This window comes from Eutrigla gurnardus, assembly GCF_963514095.1.
Source record: "Eutrigla gurnardus genome assembly, chromosome: 4".
In the NCBI taxonomy this organism is placed as follows: Eukaryota; Metazoa; Chordata; class Actinopteri; order Perciformes; family Triglidae; genus Eutrigla; species Eutrigla gurnardus.
In genome coordinates this window covers 2,020,413-2,046,428 of record NC_139918.1, presented here as the reverse complement: position 1 = coordinate 2,046,428, position 26,016 = coordinate 2,020,413, and the positions used below count along the sequence as shown (strand labels likewise).

The 26,016-nt window shown below is 41.6% G+C and overlaps 2 protein-coding genes and 1 long non-coding RNA gene across 4 annotated transcripts in view; 2 read left to right on the top strand and 1 right to left on the bottom strand.

The window, feature by feature from the left end:
* LOC311012784 (ADAMTS-like protein 2) overlaps positions 1-26,016 on the top strand; it is a 233,954-nt gene that overhangs the window by 145,510 nt on the left and 62,428 nt on the right. The gene's annotated exons all lie outside the window — the stretch shown is intronic.
* The window catches only part of agla (amylo-alpha-1, 6-glucosidase, 4-alpha-glucanotransferase a), a 73,335-nt gene that overhangs the window by 20,362 nt on the left and 26,957 nt on the right, over positions 1-26,016 (top strand). For both annotated transcript variants that reach the window (XM_084008425.1, XM_084008426.1), the window contains exons 3-11: positions 12,054-12,264; positions 14,573-14,742; positions 15,011-15,214; positions 18,652-18,833; positions 21,384-21,495; positions 22,078-22,204; positions 24,523-24,625; positions 25,405-25,502; positions 25,701-25,840. In XM_084008425.1, the coding sequence (XP_083864551.1) occupies positions 12,054-12,264; positions 14,573-14,742; positions 15,011-15,214; positions 18,652-18,833; positions 21,384-21,495; positions 22,078-22,204; positions 24,523-24,625; positions 25,405-25,502; positions 25,701-25,840 (1,347 nt within the window). The remainder of the gene's footprint in view (positions 1-12,053; positions 12,265-14,572; positions 14,743-15,010; positions 15,215-18,651; positions 18,834-21,383; positions 21,496-22,077; positions 22,205-24,522; positions 24,626-25,404; positions 25,503-25,700; positions 25,841-26,016) is intronic.
* LOC311012809 lies at positions 909-2,913 on the bottom strand. Its single transcript, XR_014597074.1, has 4 exons — positions 2,707-2,913; positions 2,121-2,159; positions 1,335-1,427; positions 909-1,211 (listed from the first exon to the last, which is right to left on the bottom strand). It is a non-coding gene; the product is annotated as an uncharacterized lncRNA (long non-coding RNA).

Below are 26,016 nucleotides of genomic sequence, written 5' to 3'. Positions count from 1 at the left end.
TACTAACATGGAATGTTAACTTTTTACACAAGCTGAAACTAAATATGTTGAGTTGTATTAACACCTGAAGTTTAGTATTTATATTTGTTAGTAGTGTGTACTCAAAATTATGAAATATAACTAGCTATTATTACTTGTTATTGATACCCATTATTTATTACAATTACTGTATTTTCTGTATTAAATTACCTTTTCTTTAAAAAAAATTTAAGGAAAAAGGCAAAACACAGCCAATCTTATTATCCCAAACTTATCATCAGGTCAACATCAACACATCCAACCTAAAGTGATTAATCTGAAAAAGGTAATTTCAAATCATTGAAATAATGATGTGTGTGGTAGCTGAATGTGTCTGTGTGTGGGTGTTGTCTGTGTCTGTGCTGTTTGTGTGGTTGTTGGTGTTGTCCGTGCTGGTTGCGTGTGAGGCTGTTGAATGCATCACAAATTTACAAGAAAAAACATGGATGTGCCCTGAGATTATAGTGGTAAATCCTTAAAAAAAAACAGAATTCACAAGAAACCTCTGCTCAAATGTACAAGAAATTACAAACCAAAAGAATCTGCTTCATCAAGAACTGATCAATGTCTTATGTCTTTCTGCTACAACTCCTCTCAATTTTAATTGTCACACAAATCACATCCTTCAGCCCGCTTCCTACAGCATTTAAATGTGTGTAGGTGTGTATATGTCAGTGTTTTTTGTGTGTGGGTGTTGTGTGGGACTGTGTTGTGAGTGGGTGTTCAATGTGTCTGTTTGTGTGTGTGTGTGTTTGTCGGCCTGTTTTACAGAAAATAATAGAGGTTTACCCCACTGGTCAGAAAGTGTTTTTACTGGTGTGGCAAAAAAAAAAAAGTAGTCAACAGCTTATTACAGTAGAGCTGACATCTCTCTACATTGCGAGCTGATTATTCAAAGACTGTAGCTTCGGTTTTAGGTCAGTGTGGCCTAACGAGAGCAATACCTGTTGGATGAACTGAAATGTGAGCTTCATAGTCTTGGGCTAGTTCAGATGGAGTGCATATGTGAGTCCAAACAGAATGCACATTGCTTTTGGCAGATCTTGAATGTCTCCCATCAAGACTTCTCCCTCAATGATGATTTTCAACGAGGCTGGACTGAGATGCTGGGAAGATGTGAGCACTGCACTTTCACGCTCAATGAGAAGTATCCCGATGTCAAGGTCATGGAAAGAATCATCATCATCAGAGTCCTTGATAAAGAATAACAGAAGAGCACAATCATTACATTAGACTTCTCATTTGAAAAAAAACTTTAATCAATATACTGTAAGAGTGTCATTGTGAAAATTGAAAGAAAGCAAGAGCTTACTTACGAAGCCTACTTTGAAGAAGTTTGTGGGGTTGTCCCCAAGGATGATTGGAAGCCCTCTGAGTACCTGTGTCCGGATCGCAGCTGGCTCTGTAGTCTTTTGGGAATTAAACAGAATAACAAGTTAGATAGCTAAAATGAAAATCAAATAATTATCTATAAGAAAGCTAATGATCTATAAGAAACTGAATTACACAACTAATAGAGTGGCACTATGATGTTTTTACAAAACCTGTAAAGAACAATGCCAAGCACATCATGTGTAAGGACCTACGTTGGTCTGTTGTGAAATCTGTGTCAACAACTGTCCAACATTCCCTCTCTTGGAATGAAATAACTCACGGAGACAAGGACTGTGCCGATCAATGTTCTCATAGAATTCCAGCTTGAGGTTCTTGCCCACAATCCTGCTGAACTCCATAAACACCTGAAAAATACAGAGATAAAAAAACAAAACAAAAAACAGCCTTAGAACCTAGATCAACTGAGCTATACAAGGCAATCCATCTGCAAAGTAGAGCTGGAAAAACACCCATGAATGTCCTTTTTGTATGATTTGAAATGTTGATGTTTAAATGTGTAAACAGCATGCCCCAAATTAAAAATATCAATGTTTTCCTTTAAGAGGACAAGAGAAATATACATCTAGACACATTATATAATAGAAAGATAGTCATTCGTTATCTTCTCTTTCGTGAACATGTCTGATCTTCAGTGAAAAGTGAACATACCTGATCTTCAGTGAAGAGGGCAGGCCAGCGTTTCACCATCGTGAAACCATCGTACTTACACTTCCACAGCATCCTCACAACAACACAACAACAAGGATCTGTAAAAATAGAAAACAAGAAAACTTTTAGCTCAAAAACTCAGCTCAACAATATCGCTGTAAAAAAAACAAAATGGTAATAGAACCGAAACGACGTCTGTGTTACACATAAAACCGGCATGTAAACAAGCGTTAGAGTGAGAGGGGGAAAGAGAGTGGGCACGGAGCGGTCGAGTGGATCAATGCGTGGCGCGCAGCTCGCGGCGTCCACAACATAAACCTCCACAGCGGCAGCGCGTTACACTCCTTTGCCCCTGACAGCGGTTGAACCGCTTTTCAACCGCACGAAACGGCGGAAATATAAATTATAGTCGCGCAAACTCGCCGGTATTTGAGCTGTCCTCGGACTGTTAACACTAAGCTAACTTTAACATTCAGCTGACACTATTTTGAGTGGACATTAGCTAGCAATAAGCATGTATTAGCAGCATGCACAGGTTCAAACAGTACATTAACATGTGACAGAAAAAAACAGCGTCAACAAATTATCTCCCAGTTTTTGGGTGTTAAAAGTTCCCACAAAGATAACTAGGCTACTTATACTAACCGTTCCAGGTGTTCAGTAAAGCTGCTTCCTGGCGAGGGTGACGACAGACCGTCTGCTGTAGCTTCCTGTGCTCGTCCCGCCGAGTCAGTGTCGACTTCGTGCAAGCACGGTTACTGACCGTTGCGCTGGCCATGTGACCTGGAACATTTTTGAATTAGGCCACTCCCCTTTCTTATAAAACTTAACATACCAAGTTATCTCTACTAAACCCGATTAGTGCAATTAATTTTTTAGCTAAATAGTACAATCAACTAATGTTGTTTAGTAATGATAGCAGGTTTTTACAAATACATAATACATAAAAGTTTAAGTAATGATCACTCATAAGTTTAATTAGAAACAAAATCTGGGTTTACAGTGTGTATGATTTTTGCTCTGCTGTAAAAGTACAGCCATCTCTTAGAGTGTAGCGAAAACAATGATTTTTATGAATTGTATACAGATTTTGACAAATTCCACGTTTTACAGTTGATTCCATTTTCATTGTCAGATTGATTCATCGCGGAAATCATAGGGCCCTATTCTACTCAGTCAAATGCTTTTACAGCTACTTTTTACACGCTCTGTACATTTGTTAGATACCAAAAAGAAATCAATTCTGGAATATGTTTTGTGTGGATTTGAAAACGATGTATAATTTTTTTTATCATTTGGGTGCATTAACCTCCATATGTCTACAAGGCTGACCTCTTCCAGCATTTGCTGCAAAGCTCTGTGGTTGTGTGTGTGTGTGTGTGTGTGTGTGTGTGTGTGTGTGTGTGTGTGTGTGTGTGTGTGTGTGTGTGTGTGTGTGTGTGTGTGTGTGTGTGTTATTTATAGAGGAATTTTGCCCTTGTCTCTTTCTGAGTGGCAAACCTCTCGATGACCTTATTAATGTCCCTGATGAGTTTCTTCGTGGAGAGCATGGCCAGAGCATTCAGGCGATCCTGCGACATAGTGTTTCTCCGGAAGGTCTCGATCCTCTTGAAAGTGGAGAAGAACATGTCAGATATAGCTGCTGTCATGGTGTGGTTGATGAGGTTCTTGAGACCATCTGCTGCATCATTTGATAAAAGTCAATATGCCATCCTGTGCTCCGTGTTTGTTCTCCGTTTCAAAAGCTACGTATCACAATTGCAACCCAGCTTACCTCTGTAGCAGCCAACGTATAAGCTGCTAACTTGCCATAAGACTCCTCTCCAAGCAATCAACCCTCAACCAACACACATCACTGACTCATACAGTTAACGCAGAGAGGCCTCCTCTACAAATGCTGAATGAGGCTCTTATTACAAACTGTTTAATAACTACTTTACTTCCTTTTTAAAATACTAAAATCATTTTGATGTGCTCTATGATAATCATTCACGTTGAAGACAAGGCCCATGTAGTCTTTTACAAAGGAAGTGAGTAACTCACTTTCAGCTGTGAACCTCTGGTGTGAACAAACTGAACCATCTGGGAGTCTGGTGCTCGGCCGAGCCGGTTGCGTTCTGAATGGTGATAACCTGGAAAACAGCGTTCCCAGCCAGGCTCTGGCTGTACTCTTAGCAGTAAATGCATAATGATGTTTTAACCCTCATGTTGTGTTTGTTTCATGTTAAACAATTTTGTGTTCCCGATCAAAAATGACCGTTCCATTTAAACTCATCATAAAACTGTAATAATACATATATTATCACTACTACAGTTCTAGTGGACATTACAAGTTTTGAACTTCTATTTGTTATTTATGGCCTGTATACCTCACTGATCTGAGCATATACATCTTGAATTCAAGTTCAAAAAAGCATCATTTCTGGATTATTTTGACTATAAAAAATAATCAGATGAAACATAGTATATTTTTTATCACAGACTACTTAGGGTCAAAGTTACCAAGGACATTTGTTTTGAAACCATTTACATTTTTTATACAGTCACATAAAGTAACACTAGTTGTGTTCCCGGTCAAAAGTGACCGGAATATTTTATTTGTGTACAAAGGAAATTACCGGTATCCCAAAAAACTTTCACAATATTACAAGATCAATGTGTTAATACATTAAAGAACGACTAACAAGAACCATAACATTACAATATTCATCACTCTATCAGATATGTTTTTGCCTGATAACAGAAAAACAACTGAAAACTGTTAAAAATCAGGCTTCTTGAGTGGGTTGACTCAAACTTCTCATGCACATTTTGGACAATATGTACAGGTTGTTGCATGTGCCTTGCACACATATGCATTGCATTTCTGGCACGTCATGCTTGTTTTTACATCTCTTGGCGCACACAGACTGCACCTCTTCCTTTTGTCACCTCTCTCTCTTGCAGCAGGTGATCTTGCTTCTCCGCCTTGTATCTCTCTCACCAATCCTGCAGAGGCTGGCGTTCGGGGAAGGTGTTGGCGTTGTTGTCTCTTCCAGGAATAGCCTCCTCTTGAAACATTTCCCCTGCTTCCATCTTGGATTCACCTCCATCCATAGCACGAATGCGTTGTAAGCCGACACATCTAACATGTTGAAAAACACCACCATGGGCCAACGTGCTGTCTTCCTCTGACAAGAGTATGTGCCAGTAACCTGCAAAAGTGCACAAAGTAGATAAAATCATGAATACATACAAATGATACCTCATCTTTTGCATGATGCATCCAGGCATCGTTTTAACTGATCATTTTTACATTTTTACATATTCAAATGGATAGAACTGACTCAGTGTTGTTTATACATTTAATGTGTACTCCATCAAAACCAAGTCTTACTGTTATAGTGCAGTTCAATCTGATGATAGAGAAGAAGTACATGAAAAATAAAAATCAACATACCTTATCAAAGTTGTCAACGCTGCCTTTGTTCCTGTTGTAATCCAGGATGGCATTGGGTTTCTTGTCCTCCCTGGTGCTCACAGCCGCATCCCTGTGCAGAGTCGTCATCAGGAGCACATTTTTCCTTTTCTTTGGACAGTAGGACACAAGAGTGTGAGTATCCGTGAAGGCAAATCTGGAGGAATAACGATCCCTGTCCTGGGTAGCAAGTAGGGAGGCAGCTCAGGCTTGTTTCTTCTGATCGTTCCCACCATGGTCAATGGAGCAGCTCCTGACCAAGAGTGTAGGAGGTGAAGAAGTTATCACGTTCTGTTGTGTCCCTTGAGACCTGCAGTCATCTCCAGAACCATACGCTTCCCTTGGTTCTTTTCAGGAACACCGTCTGCAGCTTTCCCAGTATAAACTTGCATGTTCCAGGCTTAACTTGTCCTTGCATCACATGTTGCCCATATCTTTATGCCATATTTAGACGGCTTGCTTGGCATGTACTGCTTGAAAGGGCAGCGTCCCCTAAAAGTGACTAGACGCTCATCCACTGTGACGTTTGGACTTGGGTTGTAGATGAGTGGCAGGCGCTCTACCCACTTGTCCCAAACCTCTCTGATCACTGCCAGTTTGTTGACGATGGCCTGGTCTTGTATCACGGATGTCAAAGCGAATCACCCGTGACAGCATGTGAAATTTCTGGAGTGACATGGTGGCCCAAAAAATTGTCTGACCAGACTCTACATCCCATAAACTTCTGGTAGATTCCTTTCTGGATCTGTACACACCAGCCAAAATCAAAACACCCATGTATGCGTTCATGTCTGTCTGGATTACCTCCTTCCAATCGTCTTTGTAGATCCGTTTCCCCTCCAAGTTGGTCATGTTTACCACTATGTTTTTGATGGAGTCAGTCAGGAACAGTTCAAAGCAGGATTTGATGTCATCAATTCGGGATACGGCATATTTTGTAGGTCCTGGGGTCATCCTGATGACATTTTCAGCTGAAAGCCTACTTTGATTCTCAGGTGGGGATGAAGACCAGGATAAGTTCCCATTCTTTGACCTGAATGTGACAGCAGCCTCAGCATGGCCATCCTCTTCATCACTGGATTCCTCCCCATCAGTTGATTCTTGGTCTGGATTATATTCTGTGTCGTCTTCATCTTCTGACACTTCCCCGTCTAATCCATCCTCACTGTCAGTTTCCTGGCCTCTCTTCTCCTCACCAGTGTGGTGATCACATATTTGGTCAATAGCCTCACTTACGAAATAGCCCTATGTGTTGCTAAGAAGTGTATCGCAGTATCATGGAAATCTGATTCCCCTCCTCTTATTGACAGGTGGTTTTCTGAGATGAATAGTTGCATCCCCCTGGAAAAAATCACTTATTGTCTTAGAAAACGATATAACGCCTTTTTGAAAATATGGCAGCCATACCTAGACCATATCGGTACATCTGTATCACCAAGTACTTAGTCGTTTGTATTGACCTTGCACACTGACTTTTTTTTTTTTTTCTCTCTCAGGGTGGGTGGTGGGGTCACGGAATAAGGTTATCCTCCATGTTTTGTGTTATGTCCTTATACTGTTGGTATACAGATGTTTGTTTGTATATTGCATTTATATATATAAAACTGGAAAATAAAATATTACAAAAAAAATAAAAAAAAAATAGCCTCACTTACGGTATATCGACGTGCCATGGTGCTGGCACACAATGAACTGTGAGCAAGGCCTCAAAAAAGCATTATAGGCTACGAAAGCTGCGAGAAAAGTTAAATATTATTGAAACAATGTTCGGGAGAGAGACTCTACTGGGCTAAGGTTCCCATGGTGGTTGCCTGGGAAACCAAGGTTTGTGTGTGTGTGTGTGGGGGGTGGGGGGGGAGTGTGTGTGTGTGTGTGTGTGTGTGTGTCCATATGACAAATGAGGATGTACCTGAGATCAGTTTTGTGATGTGCAGACACCGCCACCGCCACATTACAAAATCTCATTTGAGGAAAGAGGTCTTTATGGACCAGTATATGCACACACGCCACCACACACACTCCTATTTCCCAAATTCAGCACCAATTCAGCACTCACTCCCATCCAGCTCGTCAGCTGACAACTGACCACCCAATGCAGTGCCACTCAGCACCGTCAACATAACTGATTTGAAACACACACCTGTTGAGGGCATGCAGGGTAAGTTTTCCTATATCCAAGCCCTTAAGGAAGATTAGGGATACTGATATAAATAAATAAATACAATCATTACTGTATTTTGCGGACATGTTTGGGGACTTGGTTTTTTAGTTTGAAATGTTACCCTGAGCATTTGCAATATTTTTGTAGTTTGAAAATGGCTTCTACACTCAACAAAAATATAAACGCAACACTTTTGTTTTTGCTCCCATTTTTCATGAGATGGACTTAAAGATCTAAAATTCATTCCAGATACACAATATTACCATTTCTCTCAAACATTGTTCACAAATCAGGTCTAAATGTGTGATAGTGAGCACTTCTGCTTTGCTGAGATAATCCATCCCACCTCACAGGTGTGCCACATCAAGATGCTGATCTGACATCATGATTAGTGCACAGGTGTGCCTTAGACTGTCCACAATAAAAGGCCACCCTGAAATGTGCATTTTTTTTGCTTTATTGGGGGTCTGGGGACTCAGAACCAGTCAGTATCTGGTGTGACCACCATTTGCCTCATGCAGTGCAACACATCTTCTTCGCATAGAGTTTATCAGATTGTCAATTGTGGCCTGTGGAATGTTGGTCCACTCCTCTTCAATGGCTGTGCGAAGTTGCTGGATATTAGTGGGAACTGGTACACGCTGTCGTATACGCCGGTCAAGCACATCCCAAACATGCTCAATGGGTGACATGTCCGGTGAGTATGCTGGCCATGCAAGAACTGGGACATTTTCAGCTTCCAAGAATTGTGTACAGATCCTTGCAACATGGGGCCGTGCATTATCTTGCTGAAACATGAGGTGATGTTCATGGATGTATGGCACAACAATGGGCCTCAGGATCTCATCACGGTATCTCTGTGCATTCAAAATGCCATCAATAAAATGCACCTGTGTTCTTCGTCCATAACAGATGCCTGCCCATACCATAACCCCACCACCACCATGGGCCACTCGATCCACAACATTGACATCAGCAAAGCGCTCACCCACACGACGCCACACATGCTGTCTGCCATCTGCCCTGAACAATGTAAACCGAGATTCATCCGTGAAGAGAACACCTCTCCAACGTGCCAGACGCCATCGAATATGAGCATTTGCCCACTCAAGTCTGTTACGGCGACGAGCTGGAGTCAGGTCAAGACCCCGATGAGGACGACGAGCATGCAGTTGAGCTTCCCTGAGACGGTTTCTGACAGTTTGTGCAGAAATTGTTTGGTTATGCAAACCAATTGTTTCAGCAGCTTTCTGAGTGGCTGGTCTCAGACGATCTTGGAGGTGAACCTGCTGGATGTGGAGGTCCTGGGCTGGTGTGGTTACACGTGGTCTGCGGTTGTGAGGCCAGTTGGATGTACTGCCATATTCTCTGAAACGCCTTTGGAGACGGCTTATGGTGGAGAAATGAACATTCAATGCACGAGCAACAGATCTGGTTGACATTCCTGCTGTCAGCATGCCAATTGCACGCTCCCTCAATGCTTGTGGCATCTGTGGCATTTTGCTGTGAGACAAAACTGCACATTTCAGAGTGGCCTTTTATTGTGGGCAGTATAAGGTACACCTGTGCACTAATCATGATGTCAGATCAGCATCTTGATGTGGCACACCTGTGAGGTGGGATGGATTATCTCAGCAAAGCAGAAGTGCTCACTATCACACATTTAGACAGATTTGTGAACAATGTTTGAGAGAAATGGTAATATTGTGTATCTGGAATGAATTTTAGATCTTTAAGTCCATCTCATGAAAAATGGGAGCAAAAACAAAAGTGTTGCGTTTATATTTTTGTTGAGTGTATATAGGTTGCCTTGAGTTAAGGGCTCTTGAAGTCTTTTTTACTTGAATGGCTTTTTTTTTTTACTTGAAAAGTGACTTTGGCTTGAACAGCAGTACTGAAGAGGCAGCTTATATGCACTACTTTTGTCAATTTGTGAATTCCTCTTTAAGTCTAAGTTTACTTGAAATATGCCTTTTTTATATATTTGACAATTTGCACTACAGATGCCACTTATTTGCACTACTATGCTTGTCTGATTTTCTGGATTAATGACAAAAAGGCAATTTGATTTTTGTGTCAAGTGTCAGATCTCTTCAGAATTAAAATGTCTGAAAAATTTTCAGACATTTTAGAAAGCATTTGTAGCGACTATTATTGAATTGTTTAATGCCACTAAGAGGCTCAGCGGGCTCTTAATTGTGACGCGCTTGTTGATTTCATTCATCACTCCAGGTCCGTTTTGAAGTATTTAAGGCAAATTATGTTAAAATATGAAAACAATACAACACGGTCAACAGAAAATATCGGAGCCCCACTCACCCTCTTTGTCTAAAGAGCCCCGCAGTGCAACTGAACAGGTAAATAAAGGGAAAACCACACCTAGGTGTTAATTACCAGAAATAATAGAAACCAAATGAGCGTGTTTAGGATAAACAAACAATAACACAGACAAACTCATTTTGGCTCCTACAGCGTTCACACAGGACAATTTAGAATTTCTCATTCTTTATGTGGATAATGGCATTCTACCAAACAACTAATATTTACAATTGGCAATGTCAATACATTACATCGAAGTTACATGTAAACATGTACAATGTAAAGAACAGAAAACTGTAAACATATTTGCTTTAACATGCACATTTAAATGCTTAACACCTTGAAATGTAGCCAAAACATACTGCCTAAGTACTGGCATGTAAGAGGCACACAGTTTTTAGGTCTGTGATGAACATAGTCAAAATATTGTAAACTATGACGATGAGAACTTTAAACTGTCATACAATGTCATACTGTCTGATATATCAAGAACCCCACACACGCACACACAATGGAAATTTATGGATCCAGGAATTGAGTGAGGATTCTCCTGACCCTCTTCCCTTCTGATGTCATGCAGTCTCCTCTGCCAGCCATGTATAAGGGCGCTTCACCGTCCCCATAAAGTGTCTTCTCATCCCAGAGGAAGATGTGTGTCTGGCGTGTTGAAATGCCTCAGCAACGCTGTTGTCGTCTACCATGTCCTTGGAAGCCTCACAGTCGTTGTGCAGCACGAAACATGCATAAATCACAAAGGGAAGATCAGACAGATTAATGTCCATGGTCCTTCTCAGGGCTCCGAACCGGGCTTTTAGTCTCTCAAATGCACAGTCTATCACCATCCTTGCTCAGCACAAAGATAGTCCAAAGTACTGCTCCTGGACAGTGCTTCCCCTGTTAACATATTCTTTCATGAGATATGGGAGCAGTGGATATGCAGGGTCGCCTAGTATGTTAATGCGTATGGCCTCTTCATCTTCAATAATTTGCCTTGACGTCGGCAGTTACGGGATGGTTGTATTTTAACTCCAACACTTTTTATCTGACCTACTTAAAATGTGGTCAAGACAGCCTTAAGACCTGTACAATGGAAAATTAATAAACATTTACATTTTCAGGCAACAATGTGGTTTTGGCCATGCGGGGGGAAAAACATCTTTTTCATAAAACAGGAAGTTGGTCTAACTTGAATATAAATGGTCCAATTGGCCGTAAATTTCTCAGGTATGATAAAGGTTCTGGCCATAATTTCTAAGGCAAAGTCTTTTTCGAAGACCACCTTGTTGCACCACCTTGTTGCACCACCAAATGTCATGTTTTATACTTTGGTTTACTCCTCCTAGTTGACCAGATCCTTGGCTTTTTCAGTAGGTTGTTGGAACCCAAAACTCACAAAACTTTGTACAAATGTCAAACGTGGTGAACATCACTGAATGATTTGAGAATTAGGCTTTGACATGGCAAATTGGCTCTAAAGCGACCTCTAAGTAGTAGAAGCCCCCACCATTAACTTTGACATGCATGTATGAAATTTGGTAGGTAGGCTACATTTTGAATTGAATGAATTGAATTTAAAATTGAATCCGATCAACTTTAAATTTGCTCTACACATTCTAAGCAAGTAAATGATGAAAAAGTATTGAACTCTTCAGGTATGGTTTAACCACCAAGCCGCGATGGCCGACCATTTTACAAACAGTTATTGAAATGTGCATTGTCAAATCTGCCCCACATTTCTCATGCATGATCAGAGTTCAGGCTTGAACACATCCACAATGACGCATAGCCCCACCCCCTACATTCTGCCAGTGGCCATTAATCGCAGCTCACATCGTTAATATGGTAAAATAAGTTCTATTATATTGCCAATAGAGTAAAAATAGATAGAATCCTATTTTGAATGGAGTATCTCTTTTGATTGTATGATGTTATGTTATAAATTGTAGGTAATATCGCCCACCCCTTATGAATATGACATTAAAACATACAGATAAGATTTCCATGATGCCATGAGTAGAGATAAAGCAGTTAATGAAAACATTTGTGTCTCCTCAGGATTTGAGCTCCAGTTCCGCCTCGGTCCGAGCCTTCAGGGGCGGAGAGTCATGGTTCACACCAACTATCCACTTGAAGGACAGAAGTTTGAACGAAACAAATTCCATGTTTTGGCATGGAGCCTACCAACAGGAAGGGAGGATGACTCTGATACGTTTTGCTCTCTGGACCTCAAGATTGCTGGGTCCTATAATTACTACTTTGAATATGGGTAAGACCCTCCGGATTTGCTGTAAGTCAGTTTACTTTTTATGGAAGTGTACAGGTGCAAAGGGCGCTATGGCAACTGCACACATTAAATGAAATGCACACTGTGGCTGTTATCATCCTGCTTTATTTCTATGACAAAGAACCATCAACAAATATTATACCCATATACCCCTATTAAGGGCGGGCCGATATGGAAAAACATCTTAGTGCGATAATGTTTTTCATATCAGTCGATATCGATTTCCTTAATTAATTTCTGTCAAGCTTAAAGCTTTTTACTCCTAAGTGAGATGTGAAGGTATGACAAGTGTAATACTTATTTGCGGTATGCTATACAATGTAGGCGCTGCCACCACCTTTGTTAATCCGGTATGGTCCGGTATGAAATCCGAGGCACCAAGTAATAAGGTGTATATTTAATAAAATGTAGTATTTATTAAATATTACAAAACTCATTCATTAACAGTTCATCAATAATTCAGTGCTAAAAACATGTATAGGCCTACCCAGACTGTTACCTCCCCAATAAATATAACCACCCCTACCGAGCAAAAACCACAACCCCCCGACCCATTACATAGCACTGCAAAAAGGTTATGGCACAACACTACAAATGATCACAGGAGCACTCAATCCCATAATTACTAGCTTCCCATTTCCCCACACGGCACTTCAGCACACTGCACACAGTAGATCTAGGCTAAGGCTACACAGCACACCACATAGGACCGACTCGCACTCGAGCGGTCAAACCAATAAATGGGGGGGAAATGGCTTGCTTAGCTAGAGTGGCTACACCCCCCAGATCGGCTTCAGTCGATTACAGGCTTTAATACTAAAATACAATGCTATGAAAAACTACTACAAAAACACACGCGCTCACTCACACACACACACAGAATGTCCGTATTAAAATAGACTTCCCCGTCTGGCGACAAGACGAAGAAGTCGGGTCTGGCTTGGTAGGCTCCGCCAAGGTAAACTTCAGCAGTCTGGAGCGAGCGAGCGAGCAGGCGTCCGAATCGATAGAGCAACGCAACAGAGCCACAGTCTTTGAACACAGACACGTCACTATGGAGGCACTTCACTAAATCCCCAGTCCCTGTCTACCTCCAGGGAGCATCCAGTCTGCCGCCTGGACCTGGGAACAGTAAGTTCCCCTGTCTAACTGTCTTCGCTGCCGGCGACACTATAAGTCACGAACAGCACCCCCACCCCCCCGAGTGCCATTCACAAAACGGTCTCCTCGCGTCTCTCGTCCATGCATCTTCCACTTCCTTTTGTCAACTTGCTCACAGGTGAGCGTGATCAGATCCAGCTCGTCAATTACACAGTCAATTATTCAATCGCCCACTCGTCCGTTTCACCACACAAGGTTAGTTTTTGTTTAAATATTATTTAAGTTGAACATCACACAAACAATGTACAACATTGTAAAACTGAGTTTAAAATAAATAAAATGGATTTATATAATAAACTAAAATCTTAATTGTGACCAGTCAGAAATATCAAGTGTTACAGCTCACAAATTGGACCTCTACATTCTAGGTACAAAATAAAAATGACCCCACTGCATCAATTAGTGTATCCTGCAATATTATTGAAAAAATAAAGCCCTAAAACATGGCAACTTTCACTGCAACTTTTAAAAAAAGCTGCCATAAAATCAGGCTTTTTAGACCGCAACAATCACAAAAAAGACACAAAATCCTGGAGGGACTGAGAAATGTAACCGCCATATATATATATATATATATATATATATTCTACATTTTGCACCAACATTCAGCGAAGAAGAGACCTTCTCTGTATGCTGGTGGGGAAGAAACATTACGCTTCACACATTTACCAGCTGAATGTTAGACGCATCAAGGCAAGTTTGTAGTTGCACCTCACTAACCAAAATAGTCGCACTCTGCCCTGTATAGAATGACAATAAATGAATCTTTAACCTTGAGTTTTAAACACGGCTTGCATCACAGCTTTCCTTTAATGGTTTCTAATCATATATTGGTTTGTCTTATATATTTACACTTGTTTCTTTATAGAGGCCAATAAAGTGGTATTCCTTGTACCTGACAAGTTTCGGCTACGTTGCCTCTGTAGCCTCATCAGAGGTGTCACGTGATGTTGGTGTGACGTCATCTGTAATGTGTTATATGGAGTTTTTCAGGTACAAGGAATACCACTTTATTGGCCTCTATAGAGAAACAAGTGCAAATATATATTTATCAGTAGGCTGAATGAACCTCTTCAATATATGGTTTGTCTTATAGTTATTATTTATGTCTTCTGTTTTTTCCCTACAGAGACACAGGGAGGTCGGGAGGAGGATACATCTTAGTTGACCCAGTCCTTCATGTTGGAGCAGACAATCATGTCCTACCATTAGATTGCATCAGCATCCAAACCTACCTGTCCAAATGTCTGGGGCACTTAGATGACTGGCCAGATAGATTAAGAGTAGCCAAAGAGTCAGGTGCGTGGGTATTTGATTAAGTTGTGTGTGTATGCGTGTGTGTGTGTGTGTGTGTGTGTGTATATATATATATACTGTATATATATATATATATATATATATATATAGGTTGTTTGCACCTTGTGCACTGCAGAATTAGTTAGTTAGTCATTATTTAGGTAGCACACACATATTATGAATAACACACAGGATAGAAAACCATTAGTAATATTTGTACTGAACATTATTGTGCATCTGCTTAATAATGCGTTTGGGGTTTCTCTCACAGGATACAACATGGTCCACCTCACACCTCTGCAGACTCTAGGAGAGTCCAGGTCCTGTTACTCCTTAGCAGACCAGCTAACCTTTAACCCCGAATTCAGCCCTGACGGCAAGAGCTACAGCTGGTCAGATGTGGGGGCACTGGTGGACAGGTTCAAGAAAGAATGGAACCTGCTGTGCATCACTGATGTGGTCTATAATCATACTGGTGAGTGATATTTCTGTGTTTGCATGCTGTGCCCCAGACTGAAATACAACACATAAGAAGAACATTTAAATGGTGTTGAAGTCTAGGACTACTATTAAACTATAGACGCCTACATTGTATAGCATACCGCAAATAACTATTAAGTATTTCAGGATAAGAGAGCAGCGCCATCCAAAGTAGGGTGGATGCATAGTTCAAATTATTAGGGGGGCTGGAAAAGGACATGAGCTCCCTGGAAAGCCTCTCTTGAGACATTCGATTTGTGCCTGACAGCAGTGGCGTCAATTCAGCCAAAGCTAATGTATGGCAAAATTACTAGTCACATGACTTAACTACAGTATCAATCAATATACATGCCCAGCAAATAATCATAACAAAAGAGACAAATCTGCTATGTAGCTTATCTGTGTGGTTAGGAAAATGTGAACTTTTTCAAATGCAGTCTCACTCGTATTCCGCTAACATAACTATGGACACAAACACTTAACTACGCACGTTAATCAATCAATTCAGTCAAATGCGCCGTTACGCATCCAGCGGCAGGGTTAGAGAGCAGTAATAGCCTTTCTGACAAACACAATTCCACTCATTCCGTTCACTTCATTCACTATGTAATTGCAACAATATCACGTGAACATACCAGGTCAACTTAAAACTGTTAAAGTCCAAATGCAAAGAGGAGAGGGAGGGAGGGAGGGAGGGAGGGAGAAGAGGGTGCTGGAGTGGCTAACAGCCTCGTTAACAGCCTGAATCCCTTCACTACCTGGTCCTCCTCCCTCCGCTGCTGGGGCAACATTGGACCCATCACCTGCCTTTTTTTTTTTTTGATAAAAAAGATTCTAAAGTTATCTGCTTCCGTTTCATTTTAGTTAATTAGCTTAGCAAAACAAAAACATAAAAAACGTGATAACAATAATGACCCAGCTCTGACCTCCGTCGTCTCAGGGGGGGCTGGGAGATACCACATTTCAAGATATGGAGGGGGGATACAAGTGTTGGGAAAGATAATATCTAGAGAAATCAATTGTGTTGTTCTGATTTTCACTTGAAGTTAATTAATATGTATTAAATAATAGATTAATCAATACAAATTGACACAGTAATTCCATAAATGTATTAAAAAAAAACAAATATTTACATTTTCCCCTGGAGCCAAGGTGTGGCAGCTGCCATACCTTGCCATACCCAATTGACGCCCCTGCCTGACAGTAGGCAACGATAATCTAATGAAAACATGTGCATGTGACATGCTCAGTGGAAAATCGGTCTCCCCCGAAAACCACTGTGTATTTGGAATTTTTCACCCTGGGTGAATGCCATCTTGCCCAATCAGACCAGGTTTACCCCAGAAATGTTGCCAGTTATCTACAAAGCCCACATGGTTATCTGGACACCACCTTGACAGCCAGCGGTGGAAAGATGACATGTGGATGTACATGTATGTCAACACTGATCAGGTTTTTGCATAATCTCACACCGACGCCACATTAATTTTAGTGACCACTGATTGGCATAATTGATTGTCGTCATCATTACAATCTTACTATATTCACGATTATCCTTAGCAAGCAGTTTTAATTGGGATTCAATGTGGCCTGCTCTGGCCCTTGGGACACATTGCTGATGCAGCTAATTTCAAATTTCTCAAAATGGAGTTGACGATAATCACAGATGGCTTCTCTGCGGGTGTGTGTCACAAAAACGATCAGGTTGGGGGTAAGCTGTGGGCTACAGTACATTGATTGTTCCATCTTTGTTTTGTTGTTTTTATACTCGAACGTCCCATCCAGCGAGGCAACAGTGTTAATTAGTTAGGCCCAGAAGTCTTTGTGAAAGTGACACAATTTTCATGATTTGTGCTCTACATGCCACCACATTGGATTTGAAATAATACAACTGAGGAGCTCAAAAGTAATTGGACAAATTAACATTACCATGAATAAACTGTTACATTTTTTTTGGGGTGGGGAGGGGGCTAGAATACGCTCAAAATTTCAAGAGTCAAGCGTTACAGCGACAGTGGCGAGAAAAAACTGCCTTTTAGGCAGGCTGGCTTTTAGGCAGAAATCTCCCAGGCCCTTGGGTTCCCACTGCATTTGGTGTTGGTAGTATGGTAGTAGTAGCATTAACAGTAGTGGTGGTATTAACAGAAGCAATAGTATCAACAGTAGTAGTCCATGGCAGCAGGCACAACCACGCCGAGATGGTCCATCCCAACCACGTCGCTGTAGACCAGAGAGCAGGAGTAGTTGAGCAGTCACACAGCGGGCAGGTGGAGCTACAATATGATGTTTCCAGCGTCAGACCAGTTAGCAGTCTGCATCAGTCAGGACCTCAGTGGACTCTGCTGGACCAGAAAGCATAGCCAGACTCCTGGGGGTGATCCCGGGAGTAGTCAAGTTAGTAACAGTAGAGATGCCGATTTTAGTAAATTACTTTAATTAAAAATACTGGCGGTAAGAGGCAAACAAGACCAGGGGGAACATACACAGAGAGAGCGCGCGCGAGAGAGAGAGAGAGGCTCAGTGTGTCACTATAATCCCCCAGCAGTCTAGGCCTATAGCAGCTTAACTAAGAGCTGGCTCAAGGCAAACCTGAGCCAGCCCTAGCTATAAGCAGTGTCAAAGAGAGGTTTTAAGTCTACTCTTAAATGTGGGAACAGTGTCTGCCTCACGAACCAGAACCGGAAGACGGTTCCACAGAAGAGGAGCTTGATGGCTGAAAGCTCTGGCCCCTGTTCTAATTTTGGAGATTTTAGGAACTACAAGTAAGAATACAGTTGGTAAACCTAACTGCTTATATTTACAGCTAATGCCAACTAAAAACAGACATAACCATGAGACAAGACAAGCAGTAAACAGATTCACATTAACTCTGCCGAGAACCAACACACTTAGGAGAACAGTTATGTACAGAGCTGTTGCAGAGTGGAACAAGCTACCATTGGAGCTAGTATCACTGGAAAGCAGAAGTACTTTTAAAAACAAACTAAAAAAGATGGTGTTAGAAAGTTGATAGTATAAAATCTGACTTCTTGTTTTTTTGTTTTTTTTGTTTGTTTGTTATGTTGGTTAATTTTTTGTTTGCTTTTGTTTTGTAAGCTTAGGTATTGTTCTCTGTTTGCAAAATTTTAAATTGTTTTTAGTAATTTCTTCCAATGAAATGAGTAGTCCACTTGGTGGTAAATTATTGAATTAAATTTTGTATATATATTTTTTCCTTTCTCCATTGTAACTACCATAGAGGATTCTAGTTTGGTCGCATTTGCGACCAAAATGGTCGCACTCTGGAGCCCTGCTGTTGTTTCCGTTTTCTCAGAATGTAACAAACATTTGGCCACTCCTAACATTACCGCTATCTGTTTGATGTATTTCTTCTTTTGGTGAAAATTGGTAATTGGGGATCATTCTGATTCAGTTTTCTTTTTTCTTTCACAGCTGCTAACAGTGTGTGGATCAAAGAACATCCGGAGTGTGGGTACAACCTGGTGAACTCTCCCCACCTGCGACCAGCCTGGGTCTTAGATAGAGCTATCTGGCATATAACTACCAGAGTAGAAGAGGGACGATACAAAACTAAGGGACTTCCTGCTGATATCACCAATGATAGCCATCTGAATGTGAGTCCGCCCAGTTCAGCAGGACACACACTGCACAGCTGTACACACTATGAAAAGGGTCAATATGTCATGGCTGTGTTGTAGAGAGGATACACATGTGACCAATATGTGGATCATATTTTAGACAGCATTAATTAATCTTAACATCATGCCCTGTCATTGAGATGTAACAAAGACCAATACACTTGCCTGACAAAATGTTACATGGAATTAAAACATTTAAATGTAATTTACAGCTCAAGTTTAAAAAAAAAACATGAAATGCTTTTCTTTTTTCATTGGAATTATTTCAGTGGTTAACTGTTATATATATAAATAATACTCACAAATGCTCCACAGCGCTGGGGGCACTGTTGCCGGTTCCATGATGGGTTGGTGCGTGTTCCAGCATCACGGAACTCTGTAGTTTCAATTCAAAATTTAATGTATCAACTGGTTGAATCTTCCGTTCAACCTTTAGAGAGACCGCTAATCAGCTGATCGGTGGCTGAGCTGCATTAGTAACCTGACCGGCCATGAACTTCAGCAAAGCCAATATGAAATAAAAGATTTGGTAAATGTATCTGCATTATATAGCACTTTTCTACTATTTCCAACCACTGAAAGTGTTTTACACTACGTGTCATTCACCTATTCACACAAACATTCATACACTGATGACAGAGGCTGCCATACAAGGTGCCACACTGATGGCAATGGTCAGCTTGATCCTGGATGCCACGATGGAGCCAGGTCTCTGTTAAAATGTGGGACCAATAGTCAGGAACTTCCTTTGCTGAGTTAGCCTGAAGTCTTATTAGTAGTGAGTGGATGCAGGGCTGAATCTTAGCTCTCCGGGCTGATGCGGTGTCCTTCTTGAAGAAAACCCTGATACTTTTTGAGCTTAATAATGAATAAACTACCATACAAGGGCTTCCAAGCTTATACTTTCCTTTTATGCCCTCAATCTGAGGGTTATATGAGGAGTACAAAATAGAAATAGAGTACAAAATAGAAATTACAATTAAAAATATCTCCACTGCCCGACTTAGGCCGGGGAGCCATCTGACCCAACCAACTCCCCCTCCCCATGGGAGCAAGAGAGGAAGTCAGCCACAACCATCTGCACCCCGGCCTATGGATCACCTTGACCTAAATGGCTAAATGGCTGTAAAGCCATATACCACCGGGCGTTGGCATCCTTAATGCGGTGGAGCCACTGGAGGGGAGCATGGTCCAAACAGAGGGTGAATGGGCACCCCAGCAGGTATTATCCCAGGGTGTCAACTGCCCACCGGATAGGCAAACACTCTTTCTCGATAGAACTGCAGCATGCCCTCAGAGAGCTTCTGGCTGATGTAAAGCACAGGGCGATCGACCCCCTGTATCTGCTGGGTCAAAATGCCCCCAGGCCCCCCTGTTTGATGCATCCGTCTGCAAGATAAAGGGGAGAGAAAATGAGGGGTGTGAAGGAGCGGCTCCCAACAGAGTGTTTGATTCACACTCTCAAACGCCAGCTCACACCGCTTCGTCCTCTGGACTAGATCTGAGGCACCTTTCCGGGTGAGGTCAGGAACTGGTCAGGTCTGCGAAGTTCGGCCAGTCCCAGAAACTGCCTCACCTCCATTTTAGTCATGGACCTCGAGCAGGCTGCAATCGCAACGGTCTTATCTACCTGAGGCCGCACCTGCCCTCTGCCCAAGTGGTACCCCAGATACCGTACCTCCCTCCGTCCAACCGCACACATAGATTCTAAAATGGTCCTGTACCACGTTTCTCTTGTGTTCAGGTAATCTATAGGACCGTGAACGTGCCGTTAGGCCCGGTTGAGTTTCGATGTGGTGGTGTATGAGTGTTGTGCATTCAGGCAGCGGGAAGAGCACATCAGCAAACACGCTGTTGCAACACAGCCACATCTGCTCTCTGGGACAATGAGCGAGGTCTGATTGGTGGATTTTGGTACCTCAGGCCCCAACTCATCTCTCTCCATCATCGTTCTCCCCAGAGAGTCAGGTAGTGCCTCTCTCCATGCTTTGAGGTGAGGTTGAGGTGGTAAATCTGTGTTTCTGTGATTTACCACCACTTCGACTTTTTACAACTTGAATTCCACAACATGAACAAAGTGACAATAGTGGTTATTTTAGCCATGATTGATGAAACCCTGTCAGGGCTCCAGAGTGTGACCAAAAATCAGTGAAGTGCAACTAAAAATGTTCCTTGGTCGCACCGGTGCGCCTTACAATGATTTTTTTCCCGACCAGCATACAGCAAAGAAGAATCACCGCAGAGCCAATCAGAGGCAGAGTAGGTGAATGTTGTTGGAAAAAGAACACACTCTAAATTAAATAAGTAAACAACACAGCTGCTATTGATGAATATTTACTCAGTTTACTGACTGTACGATTAGGACACCTTGTGCAAACCCATTGCATTGTTAAACGTACATGGTTTAATTATTATTTGCATAATGAGCAGCACATAAAAGCTATTGTGAAAAAAAGTGAATATAAGTGATCAACTGTGTGTTTGATTCTCTCTCTCTCTCTCCCCCCTGTATGTTGATTGGATCAGGCCATCCGTAGTGTGTTGTGGCAGGATGTGTATCCTCAGATCAAACTGTGGGAGTTCTACCAGCTCAACGTGGGCAATGCTGTGGAGCAGTTCAGAACCCTACTACTCAATGGTTTGTACTGGAGATCAGTGAAGATTTCAACAGCAATATAAACATGTAATGGTTGCAACATTTCAAAATAATGTCAGCATCACATCAGCACAGAGCAGCAGCCTCCGTAAACACATGATTTGTCCAGACACACAACTGTCAATGTGTAGATCTCCTGTGTTTGGAAGCGCTTAGAGCCCAATACAATACAATCACAAAATATGCTTCTCTAATTAACTGTATTTAATTAAACAAGAAATGTATCAGATCGGGTGGATGGAGAGTCCAATGTATTGTATAATTATTGATTAATCCTACAATATGTGGATGTGACCCTGACCATTTTTGCCGGATCCACAGGCTGACTTATATTCATCTCAGGGGCTTACTGACTGACAGACTCACTCACACAAAAATGGTGTACTTGCATTATTACATCAGTTATGATTATATCAATGTGTGAAATGGTCTTCAAATAGAAATATCATTTATTGCCATTATTTCTGAAACAGTATATCATGGATGGCAACATTTTTTAGAAAGCAACTAGTGTGCTGAGGCATTTCGATGCCATTAACAGATCTTTGCATGTATGTGTTTTAGGCACCAAGGCAGACCATCGTAAAACTGGGGGGAAGAAAGGCCTGATAATTATTCAGGACCCAAACTACCGTCGCTATGGAAATAGCGTGGACATGTACTCTGCTTTGGAGACTTTTGTACCTCACAGGTATGACTTAAAATTTCAAATTTTGTTGTTATTGTTCAAACAATGTTTTTTTAATAAGGCGACAGTTTTAGCAGTTCTTTGAGTTGCTGATTTGAAAACCAATGTTGTCAACCAAAAGTTTGTTTTTCTTCACATTTGAAAGGCTAACCATAGTTAAGACACCTAAGAAAAGGATACAACAACACTAGCCAGGGGTCAAAACGATCTTTAAAAATGGTTGGCATGTTGGCAACCAGCCAGATATAGTCAACATATATCTTATTATTTTATTATATTATATATTTTCACTTTTGTTTTTGTTTTTTTGCCAGATTGGGGGTGAATGGATTCATTTAATTTGATAAGATTTTCATGTCTAAAATCTCAATAAAGATGTGTTGAAAAAAATAATTCTACTTATATTAACATTAATTAAGATACTATGCCATTATCATTCATCAATCCTTATTATTAGTACTTCAGAGGGCTCGCATTAACCGATAATTTTCCATCATTGAACAAATTTATTTAACAATGATGCAAAAATGGGAGGCCTTCAGTCATTTTGACAGACTGGAAGCCTTGAAGCGCCTTCAAGACGATGGTTCTGGCCTTCAAAGCCATCGATGGAACGTCACCCATCTACCTTCAAACACTGGTCAAACCACACGCTCCGTTGCGAGCACTTCGCTCCTCTACTTCAGCTGGCAGGCTGGTACCACCACCGCTGAAATCAAACAAATGTCAAATTGTAATCTCAATTACGATGTTGGCTTCCTCGGATTATGAAAACAAGATAATCGTAATAAAACGATCATTTTGCTGCATTGCGTTTTGCAATGATGCTCTTGTTTTGTCATGTGTTATAAATCCAGCACCCCTTTCCTTTACAGTGGTGCGCTTTCGCCCCTCCCCCTCCCTAAAAGCCCAACCTCATTGTCAGGGTGCACTCACACCAGGGCCATCGGTCCGTGCTGTGGGTGTATTCAGGTGTATTATATTTAAATTTAAAGGAAATCCACTGTTAAAAAGACACGTTTTTTTAAAGTTCAATAAATGTAATCGTGTTAAATAATCGTTATCTCAATATTGACAAAAATAATCGTGATTAGGATTTTTGCCATAATCGGGCAGCTGTACTGTTGTACTTAAGGTATCCTTGCTGAACAGCTACTGCTTTACTGAGACGAGGACCTAACACTTGTTTCTATTTTTTAGCTCTTACTTTATCGGCAATAATATGTTGTGGTTTCTTTCTTTTGATTTATGCACTTATTAAGTCGCTTTGGACAAAAGCATCAACAAATGCCCGAAATGTAAATGTAAGCGTGTCTGTGACCAGTGTGGGTCATAGAGCGGGGCTGCTGCAGAATGTCATCCCTGTGAAGCGGATGCTTCGGTAAATACCACGTTCAGAGAATCTGCTACGCCCAGTCCCCACTCTGTTAGCTGAGTGAGTGTTCAGAGTTGAGAAGAAAATTAAAACGGCAATGAGTGGACATCTGTCCAAGGCAAAGAATCATTAGTCTGCTTCATGTGTATTGACATTAAAAATGACCTACTGGTTAGTGTCTTGTTACTTTGGATACAATCCAGCCAGCCCTACCACCATGTGTGTAGCGGTCTCAGTCCTCAAGCCAAAACTCCAAATGTATTGAAAAAAGATCAAGAACAAGAATTCACACCATGTTATTAATTGCACAAATTATCCTATTCATGCTTCCTACATAAAAACAACATTTTCACTGCAATCACAAACTGTCACAAACGGAGGCTCGCAGCTGTATTCAAAATCTAAGCTAGCAATAACTATTGAATAACAATGACACACACCAATTAAATGTATTATTATAATAAAAAAAAAAAAAAAATTCAAGATGATAATGGACTTTTTGCAATCCTGCCATCAAAATGAAAGGCAAAAAGAAAGTCTCACATAACCACTGGTGTATGTGTATGGTATGCTGACTTGAATTTTCCATCAAGCTCAAACACAATTGTTTTTTATAAAGTTTCATCCGTTTCTTCGATTCAATTTTATTTATTACTACCCAAGTCACAAATTTGCCTCAGAAGGCTTTACAAGCTGGACAGCATACGACATCCTCTGTCCCGGGACCCTCAACAAAGCAAGTTCAGTCTACGGTGTCAGCTTTGAACTGTCCGGTACTCAAGTGTGCAATAAAAGTCATTACCGACGTGTGCCTACCTACGTGTGCTGCATTTGGGTCTTCACACCCACACCCATTACATTCTCCATTTTTTTCAGAGCTGTGTGTATTCTGCTTTGCAAATTGTAGAGTAATGTTTTTTTTGTTTTACATTACCTTTCTCAATAGCTCCTCCCCACAGCACATTGAGGAGTGCTGTGGTTGGCTGAGACAGAAACTGAATGAGCTGAATGAAGAACAACTGCACAGCATGCAACAGCATCAGGAGCAGGTAAGTGAGTGTGTTACATCATACCACCAGGGATGGAGGGATGGATGAATGGATGGATGGGTGGGTGGATGGATGGACGGACGGACGGATGGATGGATCGAGGGATAGGTGGGTGGGTGGGTGGACGGACGGAGGGACGGAGGGAGGGAGGGAGGGATGGATGGATGGATGGATGGATGGGTGGGTTGGTGGATGGATGGACGGACGGAGGGATGGATGGATTGAGGGGTGGGTGGGTGGGAGGGTCGGATGGACGGACGGAGGGAGGGAGGGAGGGAGGGATGGATGGATGGATGGATGGGTGGGTGGGTGGGTGGGTGGACGGACGGACGGAGGGAGGGAGGGAGGGAGGGAGGGAGGGAGGGAGGGAGGGATGGATGGATGGATGGATGGATGACCCTACTCATTTGGTTACATGGCTGATGAAAAGGAACATTCCACCAACATTCCCATTTACATGCAGCTGTGCATAGCATATTCCCAATAATGTTAGTTGTCCTCCTCCCTATTATCAGCATCATCTTGTCCATTTGAGGAGCTTGCCGTTGCAACCTCATCATTTATTCAGAATATTGTCATGGTCTGAATAATAGTGGAATATGAGTGTGCATGTTAATGTAGTCAGTGGAGTCAGAAAGGACATGCGTGTGTAGATATTGGAAAATTCTGCATAGTATTAGTAGTGTGGAATTGGAGACATGTTGTAGGATTCCCAAAATACATTATGCATCCTTTGTATTATTCAGTGTTCACTATGTCTTTCCTCTTCTTTCCTTAAGGCTGCCAACTGCATTGTGGGAAACGTAGCGTATGAGCGTCTGGCAGACCATGGCCCCAAACTTGGTCCTGTTAACAGGAAAAACCCTCTGGTTACCAGGTAACACATAAAGAGATGGGTGAAGGAGGGAGAAAGATGGAATTTAAGTTAAGTACAATACATGGAGGTAGAAGGCTGGGAAGAAGGAAGAGACGTCCACATACTTTTGAAACCACATTTACTATATATTTGAGATGCCATTACTCAGATCAGATGGGATGACATCTTATCTTAATCCTTTTCATCCGTCTGTCCCAGGTATTTCACCTTCCCATATCAGGACATGACTCTGGAGCAGGAGATGCAGCTGCTAGACCAGCCAGACAAGACGCGTCACTTCCTGGCTCACAACGGTTGGGTGATGTGCGACGATCCACTGCGCAACTTTGCTGAAGCAGGTTAATATATGAAACCCCTGAGCAAGCAGTCATGTACAGAACAGGAGTTAATCAACACAAACTGTCTATGTTGAGGAGAAAATCCTCATTCTTCCATCATGCTCCATATATGGCATAACACAACTCTTAACTTTCTGGGTTCATTAATAGGGACCTGAGAATTTCAATGTGATGTA